This window comes from Muntiacus reevesi, chromosome 18 (genome assembly GCF_963930625.1).
Source record: "Muntiacus reevesi chromosome 18, mMunRee1.1, whole genome shotgun sequence".
Taxonomy (NCBI): domain Eukaryota; kingdom Metazoa; phylum Chordata; class Mammalia; order Artiodactyla; family Cervidae; genus Muntiacus; species Muntiacus reevesi.
The window spans coordinates 51606066-51627736 of NC_089266.1; the positions used below are offsets into that span (position 1 = coordinate 51606066).

Below are 21671 nucleotides of genomic sequence, written 5' to 3' on the forward strand. Positions count from 1 at the left end.
CTTTTTAATATTTGTTTTACTATTTCCTATTCTAACAAAACTTCAGCAAGCAAACAAATTGATGCAGATCATGTTAAATCGTAAAAGGGATACTGCCACTCTTAAGGATTGGGTGTAGATCTTCTCCACCGTCACTAAATTACACAATGAATAGAAGTACAAAACACATGATTCACAGACTATATACCTCAGCATTAACAATTAATATATATTATATACTTTTATATCTGTCTAATATTTTTACAATCACCAGATACACCATCATTAAATACAAGTTACAGAAATGTGTAGATACCATTAGTTAGAGGGGTACTTATTGCTTACATCAGCAAGCAGCAAATAAGGGCACGGGATTTGAACTGAAGGGAGCTACTTTCTATCACCAGTGGCATTAAGGTATAACACTGCGTTTCACAAAGCACTGCTTTTTATCTAGTTTATAGACAGACCCAAGAGCAGCATATGTCAGACCAATAACCACTACTTTAATATGTATTATAGAGTTTTAAAGGACTTACCTTACAAGTGGTACCTAACTACTCTATAAATATGCATGTTGTGAACAAATGAATAGTTGCTAATTTGTACATTATTGGCTTATCATGTGACCACACTAGAACTACTTTTATTTTCTAGAGGGCTACTGGTATGAGAAATGGAGTTAACACTGCTTATGTAGTTACACCTACAAAATTCAGACCCTTAAAGATGCCTGTTACTCCCAATTTCATCCAACCATTTTTCCCACTGAAGAAAACCTATCACTTGTACCTTCTTTCACCTTCTTTATTCTGATCAAAATCATTAGCAATAGACAACTACAGAAGAATCTTTTTAAGATCTTTTTAACTTGGCTAAGTGCTTTGGACTATTATATATACCAATGTTCTGCTGCCTGTTTTCTTGTTTCCCTAGATAATTTGATTTGACACTGACACTGCACCTGATGGGTTGTTAACATGATCTAGGCTTCAGGAAATGACAGATGTGAGTGAGGTCCATGGATGGGGCAAAGCCTCGGGATGGTGAAAAGACTCTGGTACTATGGTTGGATTCATGTGTACTCCCTCCTTTTCAGCCATGTCTCACAAGACTTGAGAAAAGAAATGACTTCAAAAAAGAAAAATACTGAAAATCTCTACTTACATCCAAATTTTAAAAAATAAAATCTGTAGATTAACAATCTGTTGCTGAAGTGAATCTTTTATTTATTTGCTATAGCTACCCTGGCACCCCAAAATATGCTACAGTCCCCTCTGTTTTTAAAGTCCAGGAATCTCAGTCCTCCGTCCTGAGTCTGGGGAACACGCAGTCGTCGTAGCGTGCTCTGTGAACCTCTCGGCAGGAGCAGCCCGTGCCTCCGACAGCACGCGGAAGCCGGCGGCGCCACGCCTGACTGGGAGAAGGCAGAACGTCCTGCGGAGACACTTCGTGATTCTCAGAGCAGGCTGCTACCCTGAATTAACCTGATTATTGGTTTATTTGCTGCCTCTAGTTGCAGAGATGGTTCCTACTTGAAACTGCAGAAATGGCAAAAAGCAGACAATTTCAAAATATCAAATGTAAATAAATGTTGAAATGAGCAACACGTGTCCTAGCCCTCTGGTCTGAAGATGCAGGGCTCAAACTTTCAACTAAACAGACCTCAGCTGCAGTCATCTGCATTCTACTTTGCACTTGGCCTCTGGGCTCACTTTAGGCAGTTACTTTCAGCCTCTTCCATACCAATTATTTCATTCCCTCAGGGGAAACAATTTTAGAGAAGTTAAAACTAGTATTTTTCATTCTCCAGAACGACTTTTTATTTTATTGTAGTATATGCCTTTACTGTCTGCGAACTTTAAAAAAAAGGAAAAAGCCAGAAAAAATAGAAATACTATTTGATTTTCTTTTAAAATGGCAACTTGATTCTAGTATATTTGTACCTGAAATCATCTCCATTAAACAAGTTTTTATTCCTGAGATGAAGGTACAGTGAAAAACATTAGCATAAAGCCAACTGACAGCGGTCTTCTAAAAAACAATTCCGTCAAAAGCACCATACGGGGTATGAAACTCCCAAGTAGCTACAGCCCTAGGAAGTGCTTAATTCAAAAAATTTTCATTGTTGGTCTTTTATGTTACAGGAAAAAAATTAGTGAGTCTTTTTGACTATATACCACCTCACAAGTCTGAGAATATGACATTTTTACACTAGTTTTCTACTTTCATTTTCTCCAGTTAAAACCCATATGGCTTTTAGTCTTTTACCTACCAAAAAAAAAGGGAGAGGTTTTCCCTCATAGTCCCCAGTCTTTTGAGGAACATTCCTCAAGTAGATCTAATTCTGCATTAAGTTTTCCAGATATATATTAGGCACATCAGACCGAATTTCACCTGCATCAAGATTTCAGCACTACATATCCTGACTGAAATAACGTAACTCGCAAGCCTCCACTAGTGACGTGACGGGGTCTTGGGGGTGTATGTAGGTACAGAGACACATCACGGGGACCAGTGTGTAATTTTGCTAGTGAAACCGCCAATACTGTTTTTTATTAGATTGAAAACACTGTATTGAGTTTCCTAGAGATCTATTTACATTTAAGAGTTGAGCCATCCATGGCTCACTATAATGAAGCACACATATTTCAGAAATATCTACCTTGTTTCTACTCTGATAGTGGTATCTTTATTGGGGGAGAGCTAGCTAGCCTACTCTAGAGAGAAAGGATTATATTTTAAAGCTCCAGGCAAGATCTGGGTGTGGAGTGTCATTATTCTTTTTGAGCTTCCTCATCATGTTTTCACTGTATCCTCTCCAGCTATTTTGCCTCCATGGCAGAGAACTTCTTAACATCCTATTTCTCTTCCCATTCCGAATAAGTGAGGACAGGCTAATGCCTGTTTTCTGGGAAGACTCTTGAGCAGAGAGAAAAGAATAAAACTTTGGATTAAACCTGAATCCATGCCGCCTCTTTTTGTAATGGTAGTATAAATGAGACAACCTAGAAACTCTCTTTCCCAGGAACTTGAACTGTTCGTTTTCCAGCCTAGAACAGACAGGAGGCAAGCTCTCCATGCTGCATACCTGCTGCCCTGTTGAACCCACATTAAAAGAAGAGAGAAACTCTCCAGCACCACTCCATTCAGGCAATGATGATGGAACTGATTTTTTCTCCATTATTACCTCATTAATAAGACTGGCTCTCTTTGGTGCACCAGGACCAAACAGCTCAACTGGTGGCAAAAGCTGGGCACCATGAGGCTTGCTTGTTTCTATCTGTGTGAGATCTAGGTAGCCCGGGTCTTCCAGCACGCTGCTTTGGGACCCTGGGCTCAGGCTGGTTCTATCCGTGAAAGAATCCACACGCCCCTCGTAGCCCAGATCGGCCGGGGCGGAGCACTGGTGCTGGGGCCAGGGGCGCTTGCACTCCCCGTGACTCTCCTTGTCATCCCCACCAGCTTCTTGCCCTCCTTGGAAAGAGTTCTCTGTCCAATCTGAGTCCTCACTAACATTTACAGCTTTGTTCATGTCCCTCAGGAAAACCACAATAACAGTGATGTTATCACTCGACCCCGCATCACGAGCTGACGCCACTAACTTGTGGGCAACCATGCTGCTGTCTCCGTTATTCTCCTTCAAGTGGTCGGACACGACTTTCACTGCCTCGTCAGGGTTCACGGTGTCGTAGAAGCCATCGCAGGCCAGAATGAGGTAGTCTTCAGTTCCATCCAGAACAGTAGAGGCAGAATCTGCATCCCCGCAGATATATGGCTTATGTTCAGCATCTCCTGCAGGAATGAGAAAACAGGTCATTCTGGTTTATCTGGCAGGTCAGAATGTTCATGGTCAGCTCTAATGTCCTAAGCAGAGAAGGGCCCTCTGTTGAGGGAACAGTATTAGCAAAGATACACAGGCAACTGGTAGGGAGTACTCTGTAGTTGAATATTTGGTGCAGCAACAGACTGGAGAACTCGGGCCCAGCTAAGCTAGGTTTCTGTCACCAGACTACTGCGGCAGTGGATCATCTGCAATGCATTTCAGAACTTCAAGTCCAGAGCACTTCCAGATCCCTCGTTTATTCCTTTAGTACTTGGGGAGAGCCTCAGCAAACGGGTCCTTTGCCTGTCGGGTAACCAAATAACATCACTACAAGGGATACTCACTGGCTTCTTTATATGAAAAATATGGAGTACTGAGCAACAGTTCCTAGATTAGGGTACCATAATTTGCTGGTAGTTTGTTTGTTTGTTTACAAAGTGCTTTATCATTCTTAAAGTAGTAGCATATAGCTTAGTGGTCAAGGATGCAAGCAGCAGAGTCAGGATGCCTGGATCCAGGTCACAGCACTTTAAAGACTCTCGTCAGTTCCTATCCTCTTCATTGCACTAAAACTGAACTTTCTGACTGCCGCTGCCAAGTCACTTCAGTCATGTCCGACTCTGTGCGACCCCACAGACAGCAGCCCACCAGGCTCCCCCGTCCCTGGGATTCTCCAGGCAAGAACACTGGAGTGGGTTGCCATTTCCTTCTCCATGCATGGAAGTGAAAAGTGAAAGTGAAGTCGCTCAGTTGTGTCCGACTCTTAGTGAGGGAAACATGAAGACAAGTATACTTACTTAAATGATGTGGTCATATTGTCATCGTTTGTGCTATGTTATGGGTTCTCTCTTACCCTAGTAAAGTTCTCTCCAATACTTCACATCTCTGTTTAATCTTCAGATAGGCCCAGAAAGCTCAATAGGAACATTACGGATAGCTCTGTTAGAACCACCGTGGGCCACATGCCCTACCCAGCAGACCACACGATAGGATACCCTAAACAACAGATAACTTAATATTGAATTACCTGGGTTAGTTTATCTGCAAGGTAAGAAGCTAGTCTTTTTCATACAGTAGCAAGACCCATCTTCCTCAAGTATGGTTTTGATCGTGTCAACGTTAGTTCTATACTATGCAGTCTTCCAGTTCAGCTCAGTTCATTTCAGTTCAGTCGCTCAGTCGTGTCTGACTCTTTGCAACCCCATGAATCACAACACACCAGGCCTCCCTGTCCATCACCAACTCCAGAAATCTACTCAAGTTCATGCCCATTGAGTCGGTGATGTCATCCAGCCATCTCAACCTCTGTCGCCCCCTTCTCCTCCTGCCCCCAATCCCTCCCAGCATCAGGGTCTTTTCCAATGAGTCAACTCTTCGCATGAGGTAGCCGAAGTACTGGAGTTTCAGCTTCAGCATCAGTCCTTCCAATGAACACCCAGGACTGATCTCCTTTAGGATGGCCTGGATGGACCTCCTTGCAGTCCAAGGGACTCTCAAGAGTCTTCTCCAACACCCAGTTCAAAAGCATCAATTTTTTGGCACTCAGCTTTCTTCACAGTCCAACTCTCACATCCATACATGACCACTGGAAAAACCATAGCCTTGACCAAACCAACATTTGTTGGCAAAGTAATATCTCTGCTTTTTAATATGCTATCTAGGTTGGTCATAACTTTCTTTCCAAGGAGTAAGCGTCCTTTAATTTCATAGCTGCAATCACCATCTGCAGTGATTTGGGAGCCGAAAAAAATACAGTCTGACACTGTTTCCACTGTCTCCCCATCTATTTCCCATGAGGTGATGGGACCAGATGCCATGATCTTAGTTTTCTGAATGTTAAACTTTAAGGCAACTTTTTCACTCTCCTCTTTCACTTTCATCAAGAGGCTTTTTAGTTCCGCTTCTCTTTCTGCCATAAGGGTGGTGTCATCTGCATATCTGAGGTTATTGATATTTCTCCCGGCAATCTTGATTCCAGCTTCTGCTTCTTCCAGCCCAGCGTTTCTCATGATGTACTCTGCATATAAGTTAGATAAGCAAGGTGACAATATACAGCCTTGACGTACTCCTTTTCCTATCTGGAACCAGTCTGTTGTTCCATGTCCAGTTCTAACTGTTGCTTCCTGACCTGCATACAGGTTTCTCAAGAGGCAGGTCAGGTGGTCTGGTATTCCCATCTCTTTCAGAATTTTCCAGTTTATTGTGATCCACACAGTCAAAGGCCTTGGCATAGTCAATAAAGCAGAAGATGCTTTTCTGGAACTCTCTTGCTTTTTCGATGATCCAGCGGATTTTGGCAATTTGATCTCTTTTTCCTCTACGTTTTCTAAAACCAGCTTGAACATCTGGAAGTTCTCGGTTCACGTATTGCTGAAACCTGGCTTGCAGAATTTTGAGCATTACTTTACTAGCGTGTGAGATGAGTGCAATTGTGCGGTAGTGTGGGCATTCTTTGGGATTGCCTTTCTTAGGGACTGGAATGAAAACTGACCTTTTCCAGTCCTGTGGCCACTGCTGAGTTTTCCAAATTTGCTGGCATATTGAGTGCAGCACTTTCACAGCATCATCTTTCAGGATTTGAAATAGCTCAACTGGAATTCCATCACATCCACTAGCTTTGTTCATAGTGATGCTTTCTAAGGCCCACTTGACTTCACATTCCAGGATGTCTGGCTCTAGGTCAGTGATCACACCATTGTGATTATCTGGGTCGTGAAGATCTTTTTTGTACAGTTCTTCTGTGTGTTCTTGCCACCTCTTCTTCATATCTTCTGCTTCTGTTAGGTCCATACCATTTCAGTCCTTTATCGAACCCATCTTTGCCTGAAATGTTCCCTTGGTATCTCTAATTTTCTTGAAGAGATCTCTAGTCTTTCCCATTCTGTTGTTTTCCTCTATTTCTTTGCATTGATTGCTGAGGAAGGCTTTCTTATCTCTCCTGGCTATTCTTTGGAACTCTGCATTCAAATGGGAATATCTTTCCTTTTCTCCTTTGCTTTTCGCTTCTCTTCTTTTCACAGCTATTTGTAAGGCCTCCTCAGACAACCATTTTGCCTTTTTGCATTTATTTTCCTTGGGGATAGTCTTGATCCCTGTCTCCTGTACAGTGTCACGAACCTCTGTCCATAGTTCTTCAGGCATTCTGTCTATCAGATCTAGTCCCTTAAATCTATTTCTCATGTCCACTGTATAGTCATAAGGGATTTGATTTAGGTCATACCTAAATGTGGTCCACTGGAGAAGGGAATGGCAAACCACTTCAGTATTCTTGCCTTGAGAACCCCATGAACAGTATGAGAAGGCAAAATGATAGGATACTGAAGGAGGAACTCCCCAGGTCGGTAGGTGCCCAATATGCTACTGGAGATCAGTGGAGAAACAACTCCAGAAAGAATGAAGGGATGCAGCCAAAGCAAAAACAACACCCAGTTGTGGATGTGACTGGTGATAGAAGCAAGGTCTGATGCTGTAAAGAGCAATATTGCATAGGAACCTGGAATGTTAGGTCCATGAATCAAGGCAAATTGGAAGTGCTCAAACAGGAGATGGCAAGAGTGAATGTCGACATTCTAGGAATCAGCAAACTAAAATGGACTGGAATGGGTGAATTTAACTCAGATGACCATTATATCTACTACTGTGGGCAGGAATCCCTTAGAAGATATGGAGTAGCCATCATGGTCAACAAGAGAGTCCGAAATGCAGTCCTTGGATGCAATCTCAAATCTCAAAAACGACAGAATGATCTCTGTTCGTTTCAAAAGCAAACCATTCAATATCATGGTAGTCCAAGCCTATGCCCCAACCAGTAATGCTGACGTTGAACAGTTCTATGAAGACCTACAGGACCTTTTAGAACTAGCACCCAAAAAAGATGTCCTTTTCATTATAGGGAACTGGAATGCAAAAGTAGGAAGTCAAGAAACACCTGGAGTAACAGGCAAATTTGGCCTTGGAGCACGGAGTGAAGCAGGGCAAAGGCTAATAGAGTTTTGCCAAGAGAACGCACTGGTCATAGCAAACACCCTCTTCCAACACAAGAGAAGACTCTACACGTGGACATCACCACATGGTCAACACCGAAATCAGACTGATTATATTCTTTGCAGCCAAAGATGGAGAAGCTCTATATAGGCAGCAAAAACAAGACCAGGAGCTGACTGTGGCTCAGATCATGAACTCCTTATTGCCAAATTCAGACTTAAACTGAAGAAAGTAGGGAAAACCACTAAACCATTCAGGTATGCAGTCTTCCAGTAACCTGTTAAAGCTAATTAAAGCTTCCAATCATGGGGATTCAGTGTCCTCCACCAACCCACTTTACTAAATGCCCCCCATCCCCTACTCCACCTGACTGTATTATCATCATCATTATTTTCTGAATTCTAGCTCTAAAAATAAATGTGATCTGAGTCATACTGTTCCCAAAAATCTTGTTTTACTGCTTCAATTAAAAGGCTACTGCAACTGTTAGTTTGGAACAGAACATACAAAGATTTGCACAAGAGAAAATGCTGCCAGAATTCTGGCTTTTCACCTGCTCTACTGTGAGATGTCAAATTCATGACATTTCGCCCCCAAATTTGGTAGAAGGGCATGATTATCCATTTCATGGTAGAAATGGCACCATGGATTTTGTCTTCTACCCCCTCTCTCCATGTGCTAGAAAACATATCATGGCTCTTGTCAACTCTGGATCATCAATCCAAAGGGCTCATGGGGAGAAACAGTTGAAATGCCTTTTATTTTTAAAGTATTAGTGTCGTTTATTTTCTGAGTAGAGTTGAACTCTGCTTAGGAGTCCTTTTTCTTGTCTTTATTTATCCCCCTGATTTATTCCATGAGCTTTCCAAATCTCTCTTACATTCTTCAACTCTTTCCAATTAAGTTATTGGATTTTGGTAGATGGCCTAATTTCCTACTTCAAAGAAAATTAAGTTTACCAGCCCTGAATTCCCTTGACTCCTCCTCCTGACTTAACAAACAATCTCTAGCAATTTACCTATATCCACAACCATTTTCTGTTTTCAAAATTCTGTGACTTTTTTAACTCACTTGACCTCTGCAGCATTTGACCCTGTTGACTACATACTCCTAGAAAAACCCCTTTCCCCAGCATCTGATACCCTGCGTCTGTGTCTCTTCCTGATTTTCTTTACTGGCTCCTTCACTTAATAGCACCCCCCCAAAAAAAAATAATAACACCCCAAATCACTGTATGCTAAAACCGTGCCAGGCAGGGGTCTAAGTGTGTGTGTGTATTATACCATCTAATACAAAAACAATGAGTTAGGTACTATGACTGTTCCTGCTTTACAAAGGCACAAACAGATATAGAGAAGTTCAGTAAAGTCACCTAGGCCCACAGCTGGTGCAGTGGCAGAGCCAAGACACAAACCCAGAGAGCGCGACTGCATGCTCTTCTCCCGTAAGGAATGAGTCCCCTCCTTGGTCTCTCTTCACACTACATATTCCTGGGCAATGCCAGCCATTCCTGTCACTTCAACTACTGTATATATACACACACACACACACATATATATAAAATCACTTCACAGGTTGCTAATATTATTTCCAAAATGGGATGAATTCCCAAATCTCTATTTCCAACTTACAACCCTGCTAAGCTCCAGATCTGTATTTCCAGCTGCATATAAATTACCTTCCAAGACGTCCCACAGGCACCTAGAACACAAATATGTCCAAAATGAACTCATCATCTGCCCTCCCCCCCCCAAACTGCTGCTGCTTTATTACAAACGTTTTATCATCTTAGTGACATAAGTCAGAAACCTAGAAGTTACCTTTCCTCTTTCCCCCCAAAACTGTCATTTCTGTCTCATCAATTTATACCCTCTTCTGTATTCCTTTTTTTTTCAGCTGTCCACATCTCTGAATGATCTCTCATCTAGGTTTTTCACTCTAGTTCATCTTCCATAATCATTACAAATATTTATAATTACAAACCTGAGCACAGGGGCCCTCAGCTTATTCACTCAGCAAAGTCCAGACACCGAGCCTGGCATTCAAAGCCCCTTCACACTCTGGTGCCAACACTTGCCTCTTCCCATCCGCACCCTCCACCCCAGCCTCCTGCCCCTGTCACTGTTCCTGAAACAGGACGTGCCCTCTGAGACGTCCATGTGTTTGCATGCCTCGCTCCGGGGCGTCCTTCTCTAGGTTCTGTCCTCTGGTCCACCTCAGAAGCCACTTCCTCTCTGAAGTCAGCCCTGTTTCCTCTTAGACTCTCACTTATTCAAGGACATTACTTTTTCCCCTTGTGTCATATTTTTAGAAGAAATGCCAAGGATGCTCTAGTAAAGTTGCTTCTATAACAAGCATTAAAGTTATCTCGCAATGCTCTGCAAAGACAGTAGGGTCAAGAGAAAAGGTCTTTGGGGTTGTCAAAAACAATTCTATATGAGGCTGTGTTTCAGAAATCAGAAATTTCCCCCTTTTGGCCTTATTCCAGATTTCCTAATAACTCCCTTGGTCTAAGGTGAAGCCAATTCTCAATTTTTCAAGAGGTATTTGCAGAATCTTTGAGCTTCCTCTTTCTCTCTCAGCCTTCTGCTGCTCACATTTGGGCCACTTCACAGCTTGCCAGCACCTTCCCGAAGAGTGGGAGGGAAATAACATCAGTAGTGAAACGGAATCAGTCCTTTGAGATTTTATTAATGTTCTGGAATTTTTTGGTAATGATAGGCAAAATCTGGGGATCAGACATCAACTCCATTTATCCATGTTATCCTATGTCAAATCACTTCATTTCTTTAGGAGGCAGTGACTGAGAACTGTAGCCTATGTGTATACATGCATATTACCCATAGAGACACACACATTGATCTATTCTCAAAAAAAAAAAAAAAAAAAAAAAGTGAAGCTAAGCCATGAAACCCAATGAAACAGACCCAGGTGCAAAAGTGAGGCAGAAATAGGACTAGAGTCCAGTTCTCTGAACCACACCCTTGCATTTTGTCCAATCAACTGAGCTCTTTACTCTCTAAATCTTCAACAAAGAGTTTCATCGACTTTACCCTTCTTTTAAAGAATTTAGGTTCCAGGGAAGTAGATTCTCTGAAACCCCAGGGTAATCTAACGACTACACTCCACACAGAGTAGAATTAGTTTTCTCATTTTAATATAGTAAAAATTATTTTCACCCAAAAAGCACGTTGTTTGTGTCATTTTAGAATTCAATGAAAAAATAAAGATATAAGCAAGATAAAATATAGGGACTTCCATTTTCTGGAAAATACTGATTTAAGCTAAATTTGACCCAAAATGGAATGGAAAATGAGGATCATTGGGTTTTAAGCAGATTTGTATTCCAGAGATTAAAGGCTTCCCTTTAAAAAAAAAGAATCTAGTAAGTTCTGCATCTCTTAATATCGCTCCCTTTTAAAAATGGAATTTATATAAATGTGTAGGTTAAATAATTAATTAAAAGAGGCATTCAACAATAACAAGCACTCTGAAAATTTAAGTTATTATCTCAGGTTCCCTTGTTGTATCAGATTAATATTAAGAACAGTGTTCTGGAAGAGGACAGTTTGGAGAAAAAATAATTAATTGGTTTTTCCTACCAATAGCTCTGGAGACAGACAGACTTCCATTCACCCTCCAGGCACCAAACCAGACTACACAGCCTCCAAGGGCCTCAATCCGCTGCTTTTCATCCTGCATAGCAATGCAACAGAAAGAAGCAGATAATTGGATTCAGGATTTACTCAGCTACCTTAACAGTACACAACAGACACGATATTCATCGGCTTCCCGGGAAGGGCTCTCTTACTCTTCCTCTGAAAGGTGGGCTTGGTTACTGAGATCATGGTGACAATCATAACTGAGAAGTAACAACTGGAAAACTGCCCGTGGTATGTGCCCTAACAGCAGAGCACACTCACCTCTCTGTCCGGCTTGTGTGGCTTCATCAGTTCGACAGCCTGGCCCTTCCTCACAAGCATAACCTGGGAATCACCTACCCAGGCCACATGTAACATGTTGCCTCTGATGAAAGTCACCACTCCTGTGGTCCCACACCTTAAGCTCTGAAAGTAATATAAATAAAACAAGAGTCAGTAAAAATTAGCAGACGTCAAATTCTCATTGAGAAGCAATTTATAGATAATTCAGACTTTTCAGATGGAAGCAAAACTACCAATAACTTGACAAATAAAATAGCAATTCCTACTTCTCAGTGCATTTTTACATGCTTGGTGTATTTATATGTGCACAAACACATGTAGATTTTATCTGTGATATGCAAGGCAGAGACAATTATCAATTCACTTTATTTATTTTTTGACCATGCCATCCAGCATGCAGGATCTTTCCTGACCGGGGATGGAAACTGTGCCCCCTGTGTTGGGAGTGTACAGTCTTAACCACTGGACCACCAGGGATGTCCTCTATTCCATTTCATACACAGGGAAGAAGACTATGGCAGGTTATGTGACTTGCCCGAGGGCAGGTACAGGTCAGTACTGAACTAAATTTTTCCCTCCCGGTCCAGTGCTAAACCACGGTATCAACCCTTAGAGTAAAGATCTCCATATTCTGGTCTCTGTCTTGTTACTGACCTACTGTATGTTCAGGGGGAGGGTCCTAGCTTTACAAAAGAGCATACAAAGCATCTGGAACCAAGAGAGAACACACATTCCCTGGAGTACTAAGATGCTTCTACCTTTAAAAAACAAAACCAAAATCTACCATAGTTTTAGGGACCTTTGCTTTTGGAACACTGCATGAAAAACTAACATCAGCCTGGAATTTCAGAGCTCAGTACCACTGTACTTAATGCTCTGGATACTACTATCCAAAATGACATCTCCATTTCACATGAAAAAAAAAAGTGAAAGTTACAGTCACTCAGTCTTGTCTGACTCTGTGACCCCATGGACTGATCGTAGCCCACTAGGCTCCGCTGTCCATGGAATTCTCCAGGCAAGAATACTGGAGTGGGAAGCCAATCCTTTTCCAAGGGACCTTCCTGCCCCAGGAATCCAACCCTGGTCTCCTGCATTGCAGGCAGATTCTTCACCGTCTGAGCCACCAGGGAACCATTTGACATGAGTCACCATCAAATAAGCATGACTTTTTGTTACTAAGGACTTGGCCTAAATTAGAACCAGTGCATCTAGGGTGGTAGCAGGCCCCTTGCATCCAATGAGAAAACAACTTCTCCTTTTCCCTATATAGGGACAGTTTGTTACAAATCCTCACCCACCAATAAAATGTCTTCCCACACAGAATGTTCAACACCTCAGCCCCTGGAACACATGATAAACTGAGTGCATATGCCCCGGAGCGAACAGGAGGCAGGGCCGCCGCGCAACGGGAATAGCGGCTGCTTTCTCCCCAGCAGTTAGCAGCGCATGGAAGCACGAGGGGGAGGGAAGGAACTGCTGAGACGAACCCAAATTATTCAAGAGAACTGTTGGCAAGACCGAGAGACAACCAGAATCACTGGCAACGCAAATGAGGTGAACGCGGTCAGGAAGAAAGCCGTGATTCTGAGGACACAGAAGGAAAGGGCTACAACAGAGGGTGAAGGCGACAAGGTCCACGATGGCAGGCCAGCTCGCAGGGGCAGGTCACGTCCTCAGTCACAGTGAAGACAGCCGGCCGCTCCAAGCCTGCTGGTCTCCCCCCAGAGGCTGGCCAAGTCTGAGGGCAACAACTCTGCTGTTTTCTAGCCCTCTATCTGCACAGCCCAGTGGTTACTGTGTTGGGTCTGTGTATTATTCTAAACCCGGGGTGCAGGTGGGGAGACAGAATACTGCCCTTGCTTAACACCAAGTAGAGCTGAATTACTGCTTAGTTAATGCCAAGCCCCATGATTGCCCTATAGCGTAACAATGAGATCAAACAAAAAGATTAAAGGATTACCCTGTTCTGTCCACACCCATTTCAAAAAGAGTTAATGCTTAAGTCACAGGGCAGGGGTCTTATCTTTCTGTATGTATATAATTCTGCAATTACTTTTTAAAATTAAAAAAAATATTCTTTCTGTTGGTCCCTAGCTGGAAATGAGTATAAAGTCCTGTAGTTAATTATGTACCAATGTCCAGAATGATAATTAGATTAAAATCTTTACTTTTAGATCTTAATATAGCCCCTGTCATTCATTCAGAGTAAAACCTTAGGTCTGATTAACCTTAAGAAATTGGGACATGAGCTCTGACTTTTCTTCCTGTTAAGAGAAAACCAGTTCAAGGAGCATCTAAGGATTCACTCTCTCCAGGCAAAAGTTTTCCTCAAGAGACACACAGCGAACACTGCCAACCCATTCAGAACTAAATGCATGGAGAAATCCCAGCTGCTGTTTCTGTTTTAGACCATTGTTTTAATCACCATATCCAGACTTTGTCAGCAAAAGTCTGCTTAGAGAGCTGGTCCTGGTGTGAACCTGACAGGCAATGGTGAGTAAGATAAAACTCACCTGCCAAATCCAGCAACCGACTGGCTTTTTAGAAAATTATAGCTTGGAGATTCTCTACAGTACATCCTAGCACCCCACTAAATCTATTCCTAAAGAGGGAATTAGGCCCACGACGGAATCCAATACTGCGTGTCAGGAACGTAGTTTGGAAGAGAGCTTTAAATAATGTCTATCACAAAAGAGAAAACCTAAAATAGCCCTTCAGCCCCAGAACGAGTGAACTCAGCTGGCGTATCACGGCTGGAATCCGTGTGAAAGCTGCATACCTCCCTGGCAGCCTTCTGGACAAAGCGCTCATCGGTGACGCGGAAGGCGCGGCACAGGGCCTCGGCAGGGTCGTGGGGGAACATCTCCTGGCGCACCAAGTTCACGTGCAGGTGAATGGAGGCGTAGATGGCAGCATCCACCCCGCCGTGGCCATCAAACACTGCAAAGTAAGCTTGTTCTTCCTGGTCCTGTCAATGGAAGCACAGAGCCAGGGCAGGGAGTTAGGTGTGGCAGGCCCCAGATGAGGCAGTCCCCTGCACCGCTGCCCACCCTCCTCCACTGCCCTGTCACCCAGATGATGAGACTAAATGTTTCCCTTTTCTGACGTGCCTGATCCACGGCTAAAATACCTGCAGTATGAGGGCATCTGTGTTTACACACCAGAACACTGGAACACATCATGCCCAATTAGCTCAGGCTGAAGTACCCTCTCTCGCTGTGAAAGCTGTTGTCTTGTACCATGGAAACCACCCACATCCATTTGCTGTGAAGTTGCTGTTACAAGTTGTGGGGAGGGGGAGGAAAGAGAAAGGAGGAGGAGGAGTTGAGCAAAGGCTGTTTTGGATTGAAGATTTTTGTCAAAATGAAAATATTTTAATAATAAATTAGAGACTTAGGACAATAGGAAATAATTGGCCTTCCAAGCACAAGGCCAATTATGTTTGATTATTTAAAATACACAGATAATGAAAGCATACTTAGAAACTATAATATTGGCTTCATAAATCATTCATGATCACACTGTATTCTCACCATAAATAACACAGTCTCTAAACAGGCTACACAAACTTGAACCACATCAGATGTCTACATGCCCTGCAGGGTTATAACCTTGTTATAACCTTGTCCCCTAACTCAAGATTCTGCTCCACATCTCCTTGCCCACTCAGCGCCTGAAGCTGTAGGGCAACTGCAAGAGGAAGGTCTTCCACACCTGTGATTTACCATGACACAGGACGCCTAATCACGACATTACATTTAATTCAGTAAGAACTTGTTTTTTTTTTCTCTTCAACTCCAGTGTTTAAATCTCAGCTCTGGCTCACTTAGAGGAGATCTGTAACTCACTGAACTCTCACTGAGCCCTGTGATTCTTTTAGGCAACACTATGTAAGGATTTTCATTTGGAAGTTTTGACTTCTTTGGGCTCTTGGAGAGTTCAGCTGAGTCCAGACCCTGTCATTCAAAGTAAATAAAATATACCAAGTAAAGCAAGAGATGAAAACATTGCAAGTGTTCACCAATAGGTAAGTGAATAAGGAAAATCTGTACACACACTCACACACAATGGAATATTACTCAGCCATAAAAAAGAATGAAATTCTGCCATTTGCAACAATGTGGATGGACCTAGAAAATATTATGCTTAGTGAAATGCAGAGGCAAATACTTTACGTAATCAGTTATATGTGGAATCTAAAAAATAAACCAAACAAATGTATATGACAAAACAGAAACAGACTCACAGATACAGAGAACAAATTAGTGGTAACCAGTGGGGAGGGATGAGATAGGGATATGGGGAGAGAGATATAAACTACTATGTATAAAACAAAATAAGCAACAAGGATATATTGTATAACACAGGGAATTATAGCTATTATCTTGTAGTAACTTCCAATGGAATATAATCTGTACAAACACTGAATCACTATGCTGCACACTTGAAACTAATATAATATTATAAATCTATTATATTTTACTTTTTAAAAAATGGATAAACAGATATGGTATGTATATATACACACACACAATGGAGTAGTATCAGCCATATAAAAGAATAAAATGTTGCCAACTACAACAACATGGATAGACTGGAGGGTATTATGCTTAGTAAAATAAGTCAGACAGAGAAAGACAAATACTGTACTGTATGTTATCACTTATATGTGGAATCTAAAAGATAAAACAAATGAGTATTACAAAATGAAAACAGGCTCACAGATACAGAGAACAAACTAGTGGCTACCAATGGGGAGAGGGAAGTGGGGAGAAGCAAGGTAAGCGTAGGGGATTAAGAGACACAAACAGCTGTGTATAAGGTAAATAGACTACAAGGATATAGTATGCAACACAGGGAATACAGCAATATTTTACAACAACTTTAAATGAGCTTTAATCCATAAAAATTTCAAATCACTATGTTGTATACCTAAAACTAATACTATAAATCAATATATCTCAAGAAACATTTTTATTTAAAAAATAACAGTAAATCTTAAAAAAATATTTATCTAGTTGGCCACCCCAGGTATTAGCCGTGGCACACAGGATCTCTGATCTTCACTGCAGCACGCAGGATCTTTAGTTGAGGGATTTGGACTCCTAGTTGTAGCACGTGGGCTCCAGTTCCCAAACCCAAGCCCCCTGCTTTCAAAGCGAGGTGTCTTAGCCACTGGACCAGCAGGAAAGTCCCCAATAGCGGTAATTTTTAAAAATGAACTCATTTTTAAACAATTCAATTGGCAGGGTAAGGGTAAAACTTAAAATAGCATATGTAAGCAGTTTTTAAATGAGTGAGCTGATATGGGATCATCACAAAGAAGAAGGGAGCAATAAAAGTCTCATGTGGGCATGAGAATATACTTTAAACAACGTGAGACTGGTGAAGAGATTCTTAAACAATATAACATCAGAAGAAACAAAGGAGCCAACTGGATCTCTTCTTTAAAAAAAAATACTGGTATCTTCCCTGTTATAAAGATAATGGGTCTATGGAAGAAACCTGAATGTCCGTCGACGAATAGGTAAAGAAGATGTGGCGGGGGAGTGGAACGTGCGTGGTGGAATACCACTCAGTCATAAAAAAAGAGTGAAATAACGTAGTTTGCAGCAACAATGATGGACCTAGAGATTATCATACTAAGACAAGTAAGTCAAAGAGAGAAAGACGAATACCATATGGTATCACTTATATGTAGAATCTAAAATGTGACACAAATGAACTTATTTACAAAACAGAAAACATTCTCACAGACATAGAAAACAAATTTATGGTTACCAAAGGTGTAGGAGAAGAATAAATTAGGAGTTTGGGATTAGCAAATATAAACTGTGATATATAAAACTGATGAACAACAAAGTCCTACTGTGTAGCACAGGGAACTATATTCAACATTCTATAATAAACCACAATGAAAAAAATCTGAAAAATAATATATATATATATTCTTCAGGGTATTTATATATAAATATAAATGAATCGCCTTGCTGTATGCTGGAAACCAACACAACACTGTAAACCCACTATATTTCAATTAGATAATGTATGTTTATCTGGACTAATAAAGAAGTGTATGCTGTGGTTCAGCCACCCAGTCACGTCTGACTCTTTGTGACCCCACGGACTGCAGCACGCCAGGCCTCCCTGACCCTCAACATCTCCCAAAGTTTGCCCAGGGTCATGTCCACTGCATCGGTGATGCCATCCAGCCATCTCATCCTCTGATGCCCTCTTCTCCTTCTGCCCTCAGTCTTTCCCAGCATCAGGCACTTTACGTGTATAGAAGGAAATAAATATCTCTAATACAACCATCCAGAGATAACCAGTCTTTTTTCTATACATATAAATTTTTTAATAAAATAAAATTAGAATCATACTGTACATACCTTTTTTTATCTTGCTTTTTGTCACTTACCATATCATTAGCATTTCCCCCATGTCATTAAGTATTATTCAAAGACATTATTTTAAATGGATATGTACTTACAAGCATATCATAGCTATCATTTCCTATATAAGGTTTAGATCATTTCCAATTTTTTATTATTGATAATGTTCTCTAAAACACTTATGTCAAACAAAATATGTAAGTATTTTCTGCTTCCTTATAATATAAAATCAAAACTGAAATTATCAAAGTGTGTGAAAATTTATACAGTTCAAAATACATGTTGCCCAATTGCCCTCAAAGTCTGTTTCATTATAGCCAAGAGCTCCTTTCTGAGTTCGGCCTTTGGGTTGATTTTTGAGGCAAAATGAAAACCAGCTAGGTTAATAAAGAGTAATGATGCCCTCGAACCTGAGTACAGTTTTCAAGGGTGCAGTGACTTCTGTTTATCACATTATAGCCTTTAGGGGTTATGTTTGCATGGGCATGGTATCAGCTGATTTATCCTGTAAAATAAGCACCAGTCACCAGCCCACCATCGCTGCTTGACAGTCAGTTAAAATTTAACTTTAGCTGCCAAATGAAGGAAATAGTGCGCTTTGTATCAATCACTACATTGTAATTTTAAAGTTATGGACTTGAGTGAAGAGGCAAGTGACAGGCACAGGAAACAAACCTACCTCTGTTTGCATTAACATAATAGAGAAAGAAGAGGAAGATAACAAGAAAATGGTTATTAAGTTGACAAGGCTCATATGATCCAATTTGTCAGTCACAGGGATTCAGGAAAAGTAATTCCGGCTACTTTCCTATCTCAGAAACCAAGATTTTAAAAATAAAGTCATGTGAAATCAGAAAACTGTATCTTAGTTTCAAGCTCATTCTTTTATGTTTGTGTTCTGTGTTGCTTCAGCAAAATAGTACTGTGGGCACTCAATAGACAATGTTTGATTATACTATAGAAATAGTTTCCTTTAAAAAACAGCTTTATTGAGATATAACAGTTTTCTTTTTGGCTTGTATGTTTATAGAATGTCTTTGGAAGGTTACACAAGGGCTGGTAACTGCCTCCGCAGAAGGGATCTGAAGTGTCTGAGAGACAAGGATAGACTGGGACTTTTATTTTCCAATTCTAAGCCACGTGATGCATTACCTGTTCAAAAAAACATGGAATAAATAGTTCTTTTCCTTTTGTCTAATGGAAGAAGTGCCACTTTGCCCTTAGCCCTATTCTAAGCCATCAGGGATATTATTACAGTTTATTACAACTTCTCTTATTAGAACACAGGTCTGTGATGGGGTTTTATTTTCCCAATCTCACTGACACGTCGGAAGCGCCTTTTACCTCGAGGTTGAAGAGCATGTTAAAGTCGGGAATGCAGACATGCTTGTCCTCCATCTTCCTGCGCATGTTTTTGATGGCATGGATCGAGGTCTCGTAATACAGCTGGGGTCTCCTGCGGAGAGGGAAGTCTTTCACCCAGCTGCAGCAAATCTCGTGTAGTTTGCTAAAGACAGAACGGGCCAATTTCACTGTCTCAATCTCTGTGGAAGAAAGAGAGACCCCCGATGAAGAACCTTGTAAAACTGCTTCTCACTTGCCTGCCTAGGAGAGACAGAAGTCAAGTTCCGCCTTGGTAGAAGAAATTCCTCCTTCTCAAGAGAAATGAAATGCTGCTCCTGAGGAGAGAAAATGACAACCTGTCTGATGGAAAATCATCAGCCAGCAGCTGCCACTAAAATACCCTTATGTCACGAGGAGAAAACCTCTGAGCAGGGCTGGATCTAGTCCTAGGCTGGAGTCCTTCCAGCCTGTGAAGCGCTCTGGCCACGCTATCTACTTCGGAGCACTTCTGTTTGGCTGCCAAGGTTATCATCTGGAAACCCAAGCCCCCTGTGCGTAGGAAAATGACTGAAATATGAACAATGGTTATCCAATGAACTGGAATATGAGAAGCTTATGAAAATATTGCTTATTTACCAAGTAGAGGAATAAGAAGGGTTTACTCTGACTACTGTCTGTCTTAGTCTCTTTCTTTCCTGATCTCTCCCTTTATTTTACTCCAGTTTCCTTTCTCTCCTGTAACTGATCATAATTCAGAGTTGAGCTTTACATTTTTTGTTATTTGATGTATTTTTTAATTAAAGTTTTGGACAACAGCTTATATAGTTTAACCAAAAGGTTAACAAATGAATCTTAAAAGTTCGATATTTCTCTAAGGAAAATGTACTTTACATTCTGTCTCTGTGTGTAACCCTAGGCTGAGGAGTCTTCACCGTAGACTACCGAGTCTCCTACTTGGCCCATTCCGTGGAGTGGACTAGCTCACTTCTGAGTCTCCCTGCGTCCCTCAGTGGACGGACAGATGTGTAAGCTTTCAGGCAACACTGACGAGTACTCAGGAGACTGTATCTCACACCATCTCCACTCAAGCTGTCCTCTACCCAAGCTGCAGCAGTTGAAATAACCAAGGGAAGATTAGGCTTTCCCAGGCCAGTATTTTAGAAGTTCCCCCTATATCCCCGTGAAGTGAAGTGAAAGTCACTCAGTTGTGTCCAACTCTTTGCGACCCCATGGACTGTAGTCTGCCAGGCTCCTCTGTCCATGGGATTCTCCAGGCAAGAACACTGGAGTATGTTGCCATTCCCTTCTCCAGGGGACCTTCCCAACCCAGGGAACTGAACCTGCGTCTCCTGTACTGCAGGCAGATTCTTTACTGTCTGAGCCACTAGTAATTTAGAATTCTCAAAAAAACTGTTTTTCACTTTACTAAGTCAGATACAGCTTGACAGGCTGAGAAGATGTGTACCAGATGGGCAATGGTAGCACACGCCTCTTCGGATCTAGAGCACAAATCTCAAAGAAGAGAGACTGTGTGTTCTAGAATGGCCTGGGAACTGAGATTCCCTTTTTTTTTTTCATGCTCTACCCTGCTGCTGCCTTAATCTGTAACTTTACCTGTTTTCTTATTCAAAATTCTTTTAAAAATGACTATATTCAGAAAGCTGGTCTCAAGGTTTTTGTTGCTTTTATTTTTCTCATTGGCATAGTACAGGGTGGCAAACCATGTATGTGACTTTGTTTCCTTTGCCATTTTTATATAACTGAAAATCAAGGGTACATTTGGAAGAGAAAGAAAGTTCAAGGAGCAAAAGAGGTGTGTATAAGGGAAAAACTGAGGCCAGCAGACAACCTAACATTTTGATTATTTTTAGCAACTCCAATCTTTTTGTTTGTTTAAAGCACCAGCTGCCAGAGACTGTCTCTTTCAGCTAGCAATTACCTATTTCTATCACTTTCAACCCATCTGGTCTCTGCAATAATATATTGCCCCAAATCCAGACTGTTGATTTGGGTAGGCATTTGACTCAAACACAAGGGAAGATTGCAAAATAGTAAGTGAGTTCAGAAACTTTCAGGGAGCATGGGGTGAGATGAAACCAATGACTGATATTAATTATCAGGATAGTTTCCAGATTCTCAGATAATAATATAAAACATATCATATTTTGGTTTATTACTTTTTATCTTACTATATGGGCT

General features: G+C 41.3%; 1 protein-coding gene across 1 annotated transcript in view; it reads right to left on the reverse strand.

The window, feature by feature from the left end:
• Window positions 1-1283: 1283 nt before the first annotated feature.
• PPM1E (protein phosphatase, Mg2+/Mn2+ dependent 1E) overlaps window positions 1284-21671 on the reverse strand; it is a 212972-nt gene continuing 192584 nt past the window's right edge. The window contains exons 3-7 of the mRNA XM_065909281.1: window positions 19473-19672; window positions 14516-14704; window positions 11713-11856; window positions 11392-11485; window positions 1284-3774 (exon numbers count right to left, since the gene is read on the reverse strand). Coding sequence (XP_065765353.1) covers window positions 2714-3774; window positions 11392-11485; window positions 11713-11856; window positions 14516-14704; window positions 19473-19672 — 1688 coding nt within the window. The 3' untranslated portion in view covers window positions 1284-2713. The remainder of the gene's footprint in view (window positions 3775-11391; window positions 11486-11712; window positions 11857-14515; window positions 14705-19472; window positions 19673-21671) is intronic.